At 40.1% G+C, this 16,403-nt stretch overlaps 1 protein-coding gene across 3 annotated transcripts in view; it reads right to left on the bottom strand.

Annotated features, from left to right (window-relative positions):
• Positions 1-16,403, bottom strand: part of LOC118211072 (copine-9-like) — a 96,918-nt gene that overhangs the window by 59,105 nt on the left and 21,410 nt on the right. For 2 of the 3 annotated variants that reach the window (XR_004761951.1, XM_035387856.1), the window contains exons 4-7: positions 15,750-15,853; positions 8,589-8,628; positions 7,385-7,387; positions 3,130-3,206 (exon numbers count right to left, since the gene is read on the bottom strand). Coding sequence is in view for 2 of the 3 variants with exons in the window: in XM_035387856.1 (XP_035243747.1) it covers positions 3,130-3,206; positions 7,385-7,387; positions 8,589-8,628; positions 15,750-15,853 (224 nt within the window). In the remaining variant the exon portion in view is untranslated. The remainder of the gene's footprint in view (positions 1-3,129; positions 3,207-7,384; positions 7,388-8,588; positions 8,629-15,749; positions 15,854-16,403) is intronic. The other variant, XM_035387857.1, reaches the window with a different exon arrangement.

Here is a 16,403-nt window from a genome sequence, read left to right as displayed (position 1 = left end):
ATTTCTGCCCAGCTAGAGCTGCTTCAGTCAACTGTAAGTGCTGTTATTTGTGAAGTGGAAACGTCTAGGAGCAACAACAGCTCAGCCACAAAGTGGTAGGCCACACAAGCTCACAGAATGGGACTGCCAAGTGTCGAAACACGTAATAATTATTTGTCCTTTTAAAATATGTTTTTATGTCAATAAACAAACACGCTCCCATTCCACCTGTCGAACAACCAGATTCATTTTCCCCAATTCAAATTCTGATTCTACTGTTTAAGAGAACTGATATGGAACATGGACGGACCTGACTGAATTAGGCATTTTCACAGCTCCCAGGTCTTTCAGGGTTGCACTCTATTGTCTCCTGTAGCAGTGTGAGTAGAAACGTGTGTCAGCTTTTAACACAGGCAAAATCGGAGCTAAAAGAAGCAGCCTCGGTCACTTTCAATTATCTCGCAGTTTCAGTTCAAATCTGATGGACTACTCCTGTAATAAAGATCGCTCTGAGTACAAAAGAGCCACTCATCATCGCTCATTTATTTTTCTCAGGAGTTAAGAATCCTTCCATTAATATTTAATTGTGAAGGTTCTCTTGAGGTCTTTTTAAAATCTTTCAATGAAATAGTCAAATACACCACACGGACATAGCACATAACCTTCTTTAAAAATAAATACACGGGGGTGTATGCACAACATTGCTTATTATCATACCATCTATATTATTTGCCACATACAGAAGGCAAATAAAAAAAGTAGACAGGGGGAAATGAAGGACTACAAGTACAGTATATGCAAAGCACACAGGTGATGTCACAGAGGTGTGGTTCATCCATTAACCCCTTAAGTCGCACTCTGGTCCGTATTTGGGTCAGAGTGGGTTTATTTGCCTTCCTTCTGTTTTTTTATGGTGAATTTTTTAATCAGGCCGGCCACATGATATACTGTTCTGATTGTGTTAAAACTCACAGTTCTATCTCAATAAACAATTTTACGGTGCCAACGTTTTAGCGACAATGATTCCATATCTTGTAACATGAGGAGTGGCATAACAGACTTGGGGGTCCACACCTATGCGTTTTGGAAATTCTCAGATGACCTGAATCATGGTTAAGTCAGTATTTTTATCATGGCAAGGATCCATCTAACAAAATCCACAATAATTTTTAGTCCAAAAAACCTGCTAACTCGGAGAAGCACTGATTTAATGTCCCTTGTTAACTTAGTGAGGGAGAGGGAAAAGAAGGGGGAGGGTGACAGGCATGGGGAAAATGAGGTAATTTCAGCGAAAGTCTTCCACTAGCATATAGTGTATAATATTTTGTATTTTACACCTGTAAAAATACTCCAATAATATCATTTGGTTACCAAGTGTCCTTGTGGAGTCTCCAAATAGCATTTTTGAAAGCTGCGATACAGAAGGGGTTAATAAAGAAAATAGCATCTCAGCATGCACAGGGTCATGCTTATTTGAAAAATGCTGGCCAGGCCCGGATGCCTATAATTATGGCTGCCATAGTCACGGTGAGCTTTGAAAGAGTGGTGATTGCTGGGGCATGTTTGATGAGCACTTCAGTAAAGATGGAGGCTACCTTTCTGATGGCTCACAAACAATGGAGTCTAAGGTGATTTTATGGAACTCATAAGCAAAGGGCAACAGAGTATCCCTGCATTAATTTCAAGTGCAACACAAAACAGGCAAACAATCGCAAATCAGTTGACTGTATATTGCAACCTGGGAAAAAGAAGCTTCATCAAAAGTTTCATCATGGTAATCAAACTCTATATTAAGTCTAAGACTCTAGATTGTTTAAAGTTTATTCACTTCCTGTATAAATAAAATGTATAAAAATACTTCCCCTGCTATGCTGCCACTAGAGTGGAGGCTGATTTGAAGAGACCACCAGTAATCTAACCAATAAAATTGAGAATGTAAATGACCTTTTGAGGGACGAATGACTTCATGCACAGAACAAAGCTCTTTTAACAAGGACAGACTGAAGAGAATTCAGAAACAGGAAGCAGTGCCAGCAGTTATCTTGGGAATTCACAGCGATACGATCGTTTACTTTGTAGTCCTTCCCATGTCATGTTCTCTCATACGACCTTGAAACTCTGTCATCTCTAACAGGCATGTGTCATGAGTTTAGACGCACTAGACCGTGATATTTTTTCTCTCTCTGTCATTGCACGATGCACTCCGCCTGCTTATGACTAAATCATGGCCGGGTGTTAAATTTTAACGTGGTATTTCATGCATCGCCTTGCTGAAAATCAGGGATAGGGTGCTTCAGTCTGCGTTGTAATTTTTTGCCCCATTAAACATTTATTTTAACTCTGACTTTCAACTTCATTATTTTCTTTGTCTCCAAATTTGGTCATTACTGTAAATTTGGAAAGGCCAATAGTATTAACCTGTCTGTCTCATTGTTGCCGAATCCTTCAGCAATGTGGAAGAGTGCTGAGGGATACATGCTGTCTGGCTGTGGTCTCTCTCTTCTGCAGGCTGAGCTGCACTTCCACTGTATCACTGCAGGACAGTTAATGCACAGTTGGAGCAGGCAGACTCCAGCAGGCACCCGATCAACCAGAATCGTCGATATTGCACAGTGAGAGAAACCCCGCCTGCTGTGGACAGTACTCTGGCCAATTAGGCACTGCTGACCACTGTCTGCGCTTGCATGGTCCAGATTCGATAGCAAACTCTGGGCCTCATCAATACACAAAACAGTGTTTCGAAAGGCAGCCCTCAGAGTATAGTTTCGGGCATTCCTAAATATCCATCATATCTGCCTTTCTGTCAGGTTTAGTGCCACAATAATCAAATACGTAGCCTTATACGGTACAATTGGGTCTGATGTAATCTCAGCTTGTTTCTCCACATATCTTCAGACTGCATTCAATTTAAAAGGTAATTAAAACGCAGTACTGTTGTACACTGAGCAAATCTTTTGCAAATCCTTTGATGATGTTATTTTATTTTGAATATCTACACGTTCCCTTCAAACATAATACAACTTTCAGAACTGTGGTTTGACATAAGGTAAACCTCATGTTATAACGAGAGCGAATACGGCCAAGAAAGGTGGCTTAAAACCCCAAGGAATACAGAAGGGACCAATAATGAGGAGCCGTGGGTAGACTTACGAGAGGGTCCTCTCCAATCGGCTGCCAGTGGAACCGATGATCTCCCCGAGGGTGCAGAACGTCTGTCCCAGGAAGTCCTGAGGGCACAATCAGGTAAAAGTATGAAATCACTAATGGGCACCTTCTCCATTAGATGCACTGGAAAATTATAACCTAGTTTGTATTAATGTGCCATTATGTGATGAAGCTTAAAGTGTCATAACGCCATGTTTGCAGTGAGAAGCCCCCCTCTTTTGATAACCCAAACAACGGATTGGATCTAAAAAAGAATCAATTTGCCCAAATCAATTTCATTATCTTAACGGTGCTAGAGTAGGTGGTAGAACGCGTGGGGAAAAAGCATGGTAAGAAGATTGCAATGACTTTTAAGGTCGATTAAGGTGTGCGCAGGCCAAATTGGAAATATTTGCATTCCCTTGAACGAACATGTTGCTCAGGTACAAACACATTTTCCTGCGCTGACGGTGTTGTGCTAGAAGATTGGCTCTGCAGCTAGCAGCTCCACACACGAGGATGGGACTCACCACCAACCAGTCTGAAATCTGAAATGCACCTGAAATTGCCTCTGAAATGCATTTAGAAAACACAACACCTTAGAGACTAACCTTAAAGAACAGGTGATGCTTGCTGACGGGGATGTGTATATCTGTCCATCACCCACAACATTTCAGCATAATAACTATTAATAATAACTACTATTTCTACTACGGAATTCATCACAATGCACTGTACACGAGACATATTGCTATTCTGGGAAGAAGAAGCTGGGGATGAAGAAGGAAATGGCAGCTCTCAAAGCAGCAGGTAAGGAAATGTGAAGCACATCTCACAGTCTTCTACAGGTACTATATGCAAGAGATCTGAGAAACCCCTCACCCTGGAAAGATGGCCATTATCCCTGTGTCCAATATCATGTTTAGGTACAGTGACACATTGATGGGTCCCAGCCCAAAGATTTCAGCTTTTATGCATCTGGTTAATTATGGCCAGCACATATTCCATGGAAATGATTCCCTCCTGTCACAATATACAGAATACATTTTGTGGTTTCCCTGCAGCTATTTCATACTTTCTGCAAGTTAGGAATAATCTTTTGCTCTTCCAGTTATTGCCTGAGTAGCATGGCAGTAAGACTGCACAGATGAATTCAGAGTGGGATGAACTGTCTAAGGATTTAAGAACAATAAAAAACCAACACTGAAATAATCATTGCATAAAATTATATTTTAGCCCAGTTATTTCTCTGAATTGAAGTGTAATAGTGATTGTCCCCATGTGCTTTCACAGCATATTCACTCAATCTTCTTTCACAACTACACTCAAGTATCAAGTGTTCTGGTATTACGGGTACACAGCTATGCTTCTTCAAAACCACCAGTTTCAAGGAGAGTAGCTAGGACACTTACATAAGCTTCTAGATCACACATTTCCACCAGTCCCTACCCTCAACTCCTTATACACCCACTTAGCAGTAAGAGCTCCAAAAACCAAAGGTGTTCATCTGAACCTCAGAGTAACAGACTTTTTGCTTCTGAAATACAAACAGTGTGCAAAGCAACTGTGTTTATGCATTGCACCACTGTTTTACACCCACAGCAAGTTCATTACAGGAAAAAAGCAACTAAATTGCTCCTCTGAGATGTGTGATTTAAACTCTGGGACAGATGTCCAGATAAATGGTCACCAATTACAGCAATGTCCTCCAGAGCTGTGAAAAGACCTAGCCATATATGAATTTGCTGCAAAAACAAGGGCCAACATTTGTGAACCTTAAAAATGATATGCATAAGAGAACAATTATGCTAAAAAAGGACATGCCGTTCCATCAGAGGATATGTTTACTGCCATGAGCAGAATCCTGGGATATTCCACTGTACTTTTCATTGGAGTGCGAGGTTAAAACTGGGTTCTTTACCTTTGCTTATGATACATTGGGACAAGAGGAGTGCAATAGTAAAAGACATTGTTGCTGGACTATGAACATAATCTGGGGTCTCCTGCCCGGCCTGTTGAGTAAAACATTCAATACCAGGGGTCCCCAAATGTTTCATCTCAAGACACCCCATAAAACTTTCTCCCTGTGGCTGCAGACCCTAATTTCAATTAATTGTATTATTCATTAATGTGGTTAACAATCTGTCCATTCTACACCCTTTTCTTAGAACCCCCTGCCCTTCAGGTTGTGTTTCCCATACCATTTAAAAATAATGAGACGCCACCATTCCAGGAATCATGAGCGCTGCTAGTCAGTATGCACATGATCCTCTCATTAAACTGTAGCGTACATGTTTATTCTGGGGCTCTCATTTGATAAAACTGGCCAAACACATAATGCCATGCACATTATTGACAAGTGACAAGAAGGGTTCTCAGAAAATAATGTTCTGTAACACTCTCTTCTGAGAAAGTAGTTAATAATTGCCAATCAGCGGATCTGTAGTTAACTTAATCCCAGATCAACGTAACGGCACTGATGCCATTTCATTTTCTTCTTCTTGTAGGCTGAATATTGCTACTTTCCCCCCCAAATAATTTAAGTAATTGCCATTTTGGGTTCCAAGCATCCACGCCTCATGAACTGTTGCTCCTGAAAATAACACCAAGGGAAACCAATGTCTACAGATATAATTATAGTGGTTCTGTTGGATAAACATGATGCACCTCTGTTTCCCTAGGATATATCCCCATAGTGGAATTAGCCTGGGTCATACAGTGGCTTTGCTGGATACTTGATGTTGATTGGTAAATGAGTGGAATTACTTCTGTATAATGACCACTTCACACCTGATTATATCTTTTCACACTATGTAGCCATGTAGTGTGGGTCGAAATGGGCTCTCTCGTGTAATGTTACTGTTAGCTAGATGATATTTAAAAAAGCTTATAAAGGAGAAAAGAAAAATATAGAAGCTTATCATGCTGCAGGAACAGCTGATACTCTAAACCTGGTCATCAAAATCCCAAGAATGTCCCCTTTAGCATGACACACTTCAGGATTAATGGTAGGGTCCAATTAAATTTAATAAATAGTGGGAACTCCATGAAATGAAAACGGTTGTGAGCTAGCTTGCTTGTGGTTGCTAAGATACCAAAAGTCATTGTTGTTGTTTGTTGGAACTATTTTTGCAGTGGAAGCAAGAAATGTAGAAATTTCAATTCAATTTACACATGATTTTGAGGCAGATCATTTCTTATAAGCGGGATGACGTACAATGAAAAAACCTGCACATAATACCCTCGCAAGCAAACACACAAACACACACACGTGCACACACGTGCACACACGTGCACACACGCACGGACACAAGTGTAAAGATAGTATCTGACTACACTGCATATCACAATGATTATACTGTACCTCCGCCATTTATCATACATGCTCCATGGTGCCCATATAAATAGTGTGTACTTTCTCACAACTTTAAACAGTGGGAAGACCCACAGATGCAGCCTGGAGTATGCTGGTATGAAACAGGGCATTTCACCAGGGTGCCCGAGTTTGAGCTGCGGTGCGACTGTTTGAGAAATTATTCTTTAGGGTCTTGCAAACACAAGAAAACGACACTTTAAAACGGTCTGTGAAGAAGTATCCAAAACCTTGAACATTTCCTCCAGAGAGCATTTCTCCAGATTTTCTATTCCATCCAATTGTTTTGTTGACTGTATCACCACGGGTATAAACAAACAAAGGGAGTGTTCGTGCTTCCCATAAAATATTTCTTTTCACTAGATCAACAGAAGAAGAGACACAGTGGAAGCTGAGGAAGGCTTCAGTGAAAACACACAGAAGGGTGAAAACAACATCGCCTGGCATCTGGCCATTTCCGTTTCAAGTCATATTTTGAAAACGCTTGACAGCAATGAATGAAAACATATCCATGAACTTGTTTCAGATTGAAGGAGGATTGAATGACAGGAAAGCTAGTCGTATTAATAATCTATTGTCAAAAAAAAGTGTTGTAATAAAATTATGAACGACATACATTTATTGTGAGTTGGCATATTATGGCAAAATATACAAAAAATATATACAAAAAGATACTTGTAACAGAACGCAAGTGAATTAGTGTAAAACAGATTTTGAAATGTCAGCATTCCATGGGCTAGTGCAACCACTGGCACTGATACTGTATAAAAGTGCATGCCATGTGATTGTATGATGAAGTTAGACATTTTCACAAAACCATGGCTGATGAGTCACATGTGATTATTATTTTTTTATATATATTTTCTGAAGATATCACAAATTACTGACCTTCTGCTCGTCCATGTTCGTCCAGCGTGGGATAAAAAAACAAGTGTTAGACATAACTGTAAAGAGAGTGGAGATAAGTTTCGTATCTCCTTTGTGTGTTAACCTACTGACTTCTTCCCAACTGGGTATTTATTGGAAATAAGACACAATACTGCTTTTTAAAGGCTTCATCTTCCAGACACTACTCACTGTCAACAGCCAGAAGCATGCAGGGGCTAGCATCATGCTTCGCAAACAGCCATGTGCTCTGAGAGTGGACACTTATTGAATGGAGAGGCAGCGCAAGACATGATCATTTTATGTTCCGCGTTGTGATGGCCCCCTGCTCTGTCTGCCAGTACTACTTGTTCTGGTGTTTCCTCTCAGGTATCTGGTGGGCAGAGCAGAGGGTCATAGAGGGTACAAATGGGAGCACCTGTGGCGTTGCCAGACATGTTAAGATGTGTCTGTCTCCAGTTTGAAGGGAGCTCTCTCCCCATCTTTTGGCTTCTGTTCAGGCGTTGGACATTTTGTGGGTTTACACCATATAACATGGCTTCACCTTATATTTCACACATCCATTCACCTACACTACTGATGGTACTGATTTATTTATTTGTTTGAAATTTAGGTTATTTAAAATAAATTGGAACATCCTTTTAAATGCGTGTGTCTCCCTCTTTGTCATGGCCAAACCGGGGGGCTCATCCAGGTTTGAAACCTGGGAACTCTATGGGAGAATTATAGCCCTAGACTAAATTGAGCTTCATACAACCTTATTGTGTGTGTTGTGTTGTGTGTGATCATTGGGCAATATCTGGCAATACCTCTGAGCTCCAATTTCAGAAGGACTGAGGCATTTCACGTCTAAGCTTGTGCCTTAATAACATCCTGTACTGTATGGAAATTGTGAAACAGACATGAGACAGACAAATACATATGCTACATAGTATGTGGACACCTGACATCTAACACCATAATTATGGGCATTAATATTAATTTGGTCCACCCTTTGGGGAAGCACACAATCGTCTAGAATGTGATTGTATGCTGCAGCATTAAGATTTGGCTTCACTGGAACTAAGGAGCCTAGCCCAAACCATGAAAAATAGCCCCAGACCAAGGGGTGCCCAGATACTTTTGGTCACATAGTGTACATTTAAAAACATGACATACAAATAAGCATATTGAAAAAATAGATGGATGCAGATACAGAGGTACTTACGTGTTTTGAGATATTGCAGCTTCTGGAGTCCACGTTGTACCTGCAAGAATTCAGAAAAATTCTAACTGATTACTAATGTAATAATTTAAAGGGATTCATTTTCAACTGTCTTCATTTATATTAAAATATCTTCTAAAATGTCACACTTACCTGGGGAAAACAGAGTGCACAAAAGTTTTAGAAGTCAGCTTCTGGCTTCTAATGCCTCTCTTACTGTAAATAATTCACCCTGAAAGTAACTCCATGCAGTGCCACACAAACTGAATGTAGCTACATGTTATTTTCCACAATCATCTTTACTGTACATAACTCACTACCTTGCCAGACAAATAAAAAAGTTCAAATTGGTATTGGCATTTACAGAAACAAGCTCTGATTCAGCCCAAATAATAGATCATGGCCAAAATAGATAAGTTGAAAAATTAAGATGGAAATGATTGTGCACCCAAACTATGCTGCAAACGGCCAGAGTATTTAAAAAAAAAAAAACATTCATTCATTAAAGCAGACTGCTTGCACTCAAATTGAAAAAAAAAAACTATATAGCAACAGTTGAATGCACAGTAATTGTAACAATTTAATCCAATGCTCCAACTATCAAAAAAATCTCCTATAAAATGATTTCTTCCCCCAAATTGATAAATCATTGAAACCAAATTGAAAGCTGTTTGAACTTCATAACTCGGAATCTTTTAAAAACATTTTGGAATGCCTCTTCTTAGCTGAAAAGGTCACACAGAAATTCATTTAAAGCAATAGTGTTAAAAATCCTCTTTTGGGCTGTGCAATTATATAATAGTGCACTCTAGAGAAATAACCTTTTTTAAAATCCCACACTCAGATAAAGCTTATTTTATAATTATTTCATACCTCATAATAAGGCTGAGGCTGGCAAACACAGATAAGCAGATAGAGACTGGGGTGTAGATAATAATGGGAAGCCTGAGCATAGATGAGATATCTTGACTGCTTTCAAAAATCCATGATTTAGGGGAAACCCGAATGTGATTTCAGAGATACATATTAAATGAGTGTTCAAACATTTTTTGTTTTTGTTCCGCTAAGCTAATCCCCCACCCCCACCCACAATTCATAGCAATCATTGATTTTTTTTCCAATCTCAGGCTGTCCATTTTATGCAGATTACTCTCATTCTGTTTGTAAGCACATAGTTTGATGAAAAGTAAGCGGTGTAAAATCGTTTATCGCATCTGATCTTGAATGTTAACACCAGTTTCACAAATTGAATTTTTTCAAGCATTTTCACACAATGACTTTTTCAGAAGCACAAATGCTTAAAATTCAGTTCATACTGGTACATAAAAAAGACGCTGAAAGCAAATCTTGTATATTGATACGTAGCCAGTTTCTACTGGGAACAATAATGATGACAATAACTATAAATAAATAAAATTATAAGATATTTTTCCAATTCAAATGAATGAGTGTCTGTGCTGCAATGGTAACAGTAAAAATGAATGAGAACGAAACACATTATTTAGATCACTCTGAGGGATGTAACACATATATTCAGTGCTGAATGAAACACATCTAACAAACTACAGCTAAGCACCATCTGCATTTGATGGAAGCACAGATATGTTGATTGACAGGTATTTATAATGATCATGTGCTTTGATGTGTGTGATAGCAAAGTTTTTACAGATTATTGTAGCAGTTAATTTAATCGCTCGCTAAGCCTAATAACAAGTCAAGGGAAAGGGAAATGGGTTTAAGAGATGACGCAAACCAAATTTCATGATAGCCATCTCCAACAACACTGCTCAGAACATACTTTTGAAATTAAAATGGAGACACATGAATCACACACTGATAAGCACCTCAGGCATGATAAACAAAATAATGTTCCCTTTCTACACACACTCATACATGCATGCACGCACACACACACGCGCACACACACACATACAAACACAGAACATTAAACTCCATGAAGGTACATACCGGATCAAGTCCATTAATGAGCGACAATACACCGTCATGCAAGGAAATCATTCTGTCAATATCACCCTCAACACAATAACAATGGCAACCGTAAGCTGCTGAAAGGGAAGCAGGTAAATAATGCAGCGCATTGGAAGCAGCCTTTTATTTTCATAAGACTATATTTATTATGCTTCTTTGCAGAACGAACTTCCCATAACAACGCATGTCCTCAAAAAATATGGCTGCGAGGCATTTAAGTGAGCTATTGAAGCCATTTCTGTTTCTGTGTGTGCTGTTTTTTTTTTTGTTTTTTTTTTACATTTTGATGTTTTACGAGGTCAATATCTCTCCTCTCTTACTCCTATAATTCTCCTTCCTTTCCACTTGGCCTCTTTCATCCCCTACTCCTTCCCTTCTTGGTAGATGCGTGCAATAAGCGGGCTCTTATGGTATGAAATTAAATTACCCAATGCGCATTAGGCCTGAGAGCATTCTTAAAATGAGATTTACCATAGCAAAACAATAAACTTGGCGCCTAAAAATCAAATAAACTGACATACATTCCTAATGATAATGTGATTTAAGGGCAGCCTCGTTGAATCTGAACAAAGGACGCGGGCACACTCGATCCCCTTTTCTACCTCGAGTCGTAAAATGGTATGTTAAATTATGGCACCGTAAAATATTGGAATCATCGCCAGTAAACAAAATCCTAATAACTGTAAAAGAAAGCAGAATAAGGCTGGCGATAAGCAGGGAGAGAGTTTGATGCGTACATCCACAGTAAAAAATTACAACAACTTCCCACATCAAAAATGAAGTTTTATTTACAGGTTGATCACGTGCATGATTCTTGGCTCCATACACCGCCTCAGACAGAGAGCTGCCTCTATATCATAGATGCCAGTAATAACTACAGGATATTCTGCCATCTGTCTGCCTCCCACGTGTTTGGGCTTGCAGCACAAATTCTGCAAGTGCGATATGTGACAAACTAAACAATGACAAATAGCCCCACTGCTCGTCGTCACCGTTAGCAACAGCTAAGAGAGAGGACATAAACAACAGACACAGGGAAGTCAAAGGGAAACTTCTTGTGGAAATCACACGGTGCCCTTCAGTCCAGTTTTTTTTTTCCTAAGCTGATTAATTTTCACGTCTGTCCTCCAATTCATTATCGGTGGACCTTGAAGCACACTATTCAATTCTATTTAATTTTATTTGTATAGCACTTTTTTTTACAGAGACACAGTCACAAGGTTGCTCTACACAGGAAATAGAAATGAAAGCCTTCTCCCATGCTAGAAAGTGCGGTTATTAATGCTTTTAAATGGTCAATATCCGAGGAATGATATCACATGCTTTTGCCTTGATCGCTGGGCATATGTTAATTAAACATGCAGGCTGTAGCTGGGTTGCAGGCCATGACGCAACATAACAGAGAAGGCAACAGCCAATCATGTGGGTTTTGGATAAAGGTATTAAACCTTTTTAGTGAGCTGAGGGGGGGGGTATTTGTTTCAGGGGAGCCTGAGATTCAAACTGAAAGCCCCTAAGCTACTGGTAATATTTATACAAATTATTTCAGGTCTGTGGAAATGCATCCAACCAGACACTAACTTACTACAGAGGACCATGTTGTTACCCATTTCAGAACCTATATTATACTGTGGCATACTCTGTTGCTTTATGTTGACCTCCTGTCTGTCTCTTCACGCATGATTTGAACAAGGGGCAGCACATTTTCACCTTTCCAAACAATACTCCGCCAAACACTGCTTCTGTGTGTTTCTCAGATTTTCCACTGAAAGACTCACCTTTAGGGGAACTAATGTTATTCTAGAAACAAGCCACACAACATACTAAAATTGTACTGCCACAGTAACAAAAAAAAAATTCATGAATAAAATTTAAGTTGAATGTAAAACCAAAGTGTCACTCTGATTCTTTAACGAAAACTGCAGTTACTGTTCAAGATACTGTTACTCACATTACTCTGGAGGATACACTTAATTATACACTTAATTAGTTATGCAATTACATTTGAGTCACCATGAATAAGAGCATAAGCTAAGGAATAAAGAAAAACGCATTCATCTCCTTTTCCACATGCTATAGATAAAAGGGGGTTTGATTCAAATGCCAGCTTTGTACGTTTAATCATTATTGCTGAAAATTTACAAGCCAGCCCAGTCCGTTAATATTTTAAAAAGTGATTTTTTTCAGTGGACACAGGAAATGGGTTTCCTGTCTAGTTCTTGTCTTTTCAAACAATTTCACAGAAAAATGAAAATCAATAACAGGCGAGAACCTTATGGGAACAGAGAATACATTACATGACCATGTTAAGATCGGAAAATCAAATATTCCTTATATTTAACTATCGACCTATGAACATGATATCCAAAAGCTTGTGGCAATCACCAGTATTCGGTTTCATGTCTATTGATGTGTTATCTGCAGTGAATAAAAAGGAGATGAACCAGCAAAGGGAGTGATATGTTGTTGAACTTAAAGTACAGTACAGTAAATTCTGAAAATAATTTTAAAAAATCCTTAATTGGCTCAGATCAAAATTTATTCCAATATAAAATATGGCAAAATGTAAAAATGACATTTCAGTCCACCTCCAATTCTTACTAAAAATATTGAAACTGGAGCAACTTTGGCTAGATGGATTGCAAAAAATTACTTTAAAAAATGCCTCATTGTGAACAGCCAGTAGATGCAGCAAAGGTATTTCCATCTGCAGAGGTGTTGGGTAGTTTTTCAGCTCTCTGTGATGTGCAACACAAGCTGTATAGTTGTAGTTGATATGTCTGTAGTACAAATACATATGTACTGTAATTACATACTGTCCACATTACATACGTCTTTCATTTAAGTATGTTTTCTTTGATGTTTTTTCAAATGTTAAACTTCCTTGGCGCATTACTGTTAAATTTGAAATGTACTCGGTGCACTTTATGCACACAAGCATTTCAAAATGCCTCATCGCAGTTATGAAATCATTATGCATAAAAATGTCCGACTGAAATTGTACTGAAGCACTTTTCATCATAAACATAACCTCTGTGTTGATGTATAGTCACTTGTGGCTACAAAAATCCCTTTACTTCGGGACCTCAATGTTTTTCAGCATATTCTGAGCCTATGACAAAAGATCCACAATGTTGTGTCAGGCCTTGTAGTTGTTTTTTTCCCCCAGTGTGAGTCATGTCCTAGCACATAGTGCAGTCTCATCAGAATCATTGGGGTCCTCGACTGGCTGCCAGTTCTAGCCCTCATCCCTTTCTGAGGGACTGCAGAGCGGTTGGTTCTCCAGAGTGTTTCACAACATACAGCATGTGTGTCCCATTGTCTATCGAATCCTGACCGGGGCCAACTGTGGCCGGTAGCCTAACGGCAAGGTGGCAAATATGTGCCGGGTGCTGTTGCCCAGGCACGCTTAGCACAGTAACAGTGCCACCCAGCACATGGACTGCAGGGCGAAGAAGTAGCAGCTGGTGTGATTGCCTGCACTCTGTCGGATGACTGTGATAATGAATCTGCAGAAAAAAATCATTTTGAGCTAGGAAAATAAATTAATAAAACTGGCTAACAAAAAAAGGATATCAAACGATGGGCAGACCGATTAATCCTGTCCTTCTGACATTTAAAAAGTCTAATTACTGTGCGAGTGCAAGGCCAGGCAACACTTTAAAATGTAAAAAAAAGGCAAGTGAGGGTAAAAAAAGACAAGTGCAACAGAGGTTTTAGTACATTATGAAAACATCAGCTGCCACTGAACCTGCACCTTGTCTCTTCTCATCCTGTGCTCCCACATACAGCCTGTCAGCAGGCCAGTGAGGCAGAGCAGTACCATAGAGCCGAGCAGGAGCTAGAGTGTCACAAATGCACCACACTGCCAGCTCTTATTCAGCTCCGACCAGAACGATTTTGCTCGGATTAGTAAAAAATTCCCTTTTCTTCCTCGCCTGGTGTCCTCCCACGGTCGCAGTTTCATCTCCCCGCCGCAGAGAGAGAAATCCCTGGCTTACTGAACCTTTCCGACTTGACGTCCGTCCTCGCGCAAGCCTTTTCTTCCAGCGTGTCCGGAAATGAAAGGAAGTCTAATGGCCTCATTTTGACAGTGCGGATGAAGCCTCAGTGCTCTAACCCCCCTGCTGAGGATTCTCCATCTAAAAGGGATTTAACGCCCCGCTATACAAACACAGCTCTCATTATGTATATACCACCATTCTTCAGGGGTTCACACCGAGGAAAAGGATTCTGCCCATGATTTCAAGGAGGATGCTTTCTCATTGAGACACTTCATATCCTCAAGGGAAGGGGGTTTGTGTGATACTTAAAGGGAGAAAAGAGAAACTTTAAAAAGTCAGCTCAGTGTGAGAGGTGTTTGTTATGGAAAAGTACAAGGATGACTCTGTCTGAGGCCAAAAGGGATGGCGACAGTCTTATTTGCTGTAAGCTGTCCTTCAGCCCTTTTGCTAGAATCTGCAGCCGAAGCATTAGCCCGTGTGATGACTGCGGCATTGATCCTGGAGAGCCTTAGACTGAATTGATTCTCCATGGATGAAGAAGCTTGTTCCCTGCATGTGTTCCACCTACACTGTACCAAAACTTCCTGCTGGGGGGATGGGGTTTGGAATGGACAAAACCAGATCCAGACACCCCTGGGAATGTTTGAGATCAGGTGATTGGTTCCCAAAATATCTGGAGCAGAACAAACTTGTGGTTTGTGGGGTCATTGCGATTGAGATGGGTCATGAAATGATGCATGAAAAAATAAGTTCCTACATTACATTTAACACTCACAGCTGTCTAGTTAAACACTGAACTTACAACATGCACTGTATTAAGGTACAATGAATGGTCAAACATTCAGTTGGTTGAACGTGTTAACATTAGACATAATTGTGAGCTTAGATGGACTGAATGGTCTGGTCACATCATCACATATTATGATCTAATGCTGTTATTGGGAAGGGAGAAGGGGATAAAAGATGGCAAAATAAGACTCATGTGCAGCAATCGTCCATCGGTCTCAGTTTGAAGATAGTGTTTCAAAGAGGAGTTGGTAGAATTTAATTTTAAGTTCAGTGAAGTGGGAGATTTAAGAGTTTTAAGCTCAATGAGTCAGTCAATGTTCACTGCCTTAGTGGTCTCATGGGCACTGTCCATCTCTGGTCAACGAGAGAGCGCCATACTTACACATCAAAGCGCAGGTTCTGCTTCTCTTCAAAGAAGAAATCCAGAACAAACTTTCTGACGAAATCCGGGTTCAGGGTGTTGTCAATCACTTCTGTCCTGCCAAACTAGGGTGGGGGGTGGGAGAGAGGGGGGTGGGGGGGGAAGGGGTGGCAAGAAAACATCATTACAGTAGTCATCAGCTCTCTGTGATGTGCAATTTATCTTCTTCGCCTTGGCCACCGTTGCTGCCATGCTCCCTCCCACAGGGCTACTGCCCCCAGCTCACGCTCTGATTGGCCACGGCGGACGAGGCTGCTCAGCCGCTCACAGCTTTTCATGGCCAGTCCAGTCCCCTATCCGCCTTCGCATCAGACATTAATCCCCATTGGCCAACATGTCCCCTGGGAAGCTCTGACAGTTGTAATGAGCTATTGATCCCCGGTGTTACTTCGATACCCGTCCGTGTCCTTATCACACACTGCACATAATCCCTTCATTCAATTCTACACCCTCCTATCCATTATTGGTTCTGAGAGCGGGATTTTTACTGAATTCAAAACCAGCTTCCATCAAGCTCAATCAAATTTTTTTTGGAGATATTATGATCTTTTATTCTGGATTTTTCTCTCTTTATAATGTAATTGCTTCATGACTGAATGAAAGCCTGAAGGAAAC

This window comes from Anguilla anguilla, chromosome 13, assembly GCF_013347855.1.
Source record: "Anguilla anguilla isolate fAngAng1 chromosome 13, fAngAng1.pri, whole genome shotgun sequence".
NCBI lineage: Eukaryota > Metazoa > Chordata > Actinopteri > Anguilliformes > Anguillidae > Anguilla > Anguilla anguilla.
Note: the sequence above shows the minus strand (reverse complement) of the source record. Positions and strands in the feature narration are given on the sequence as shown.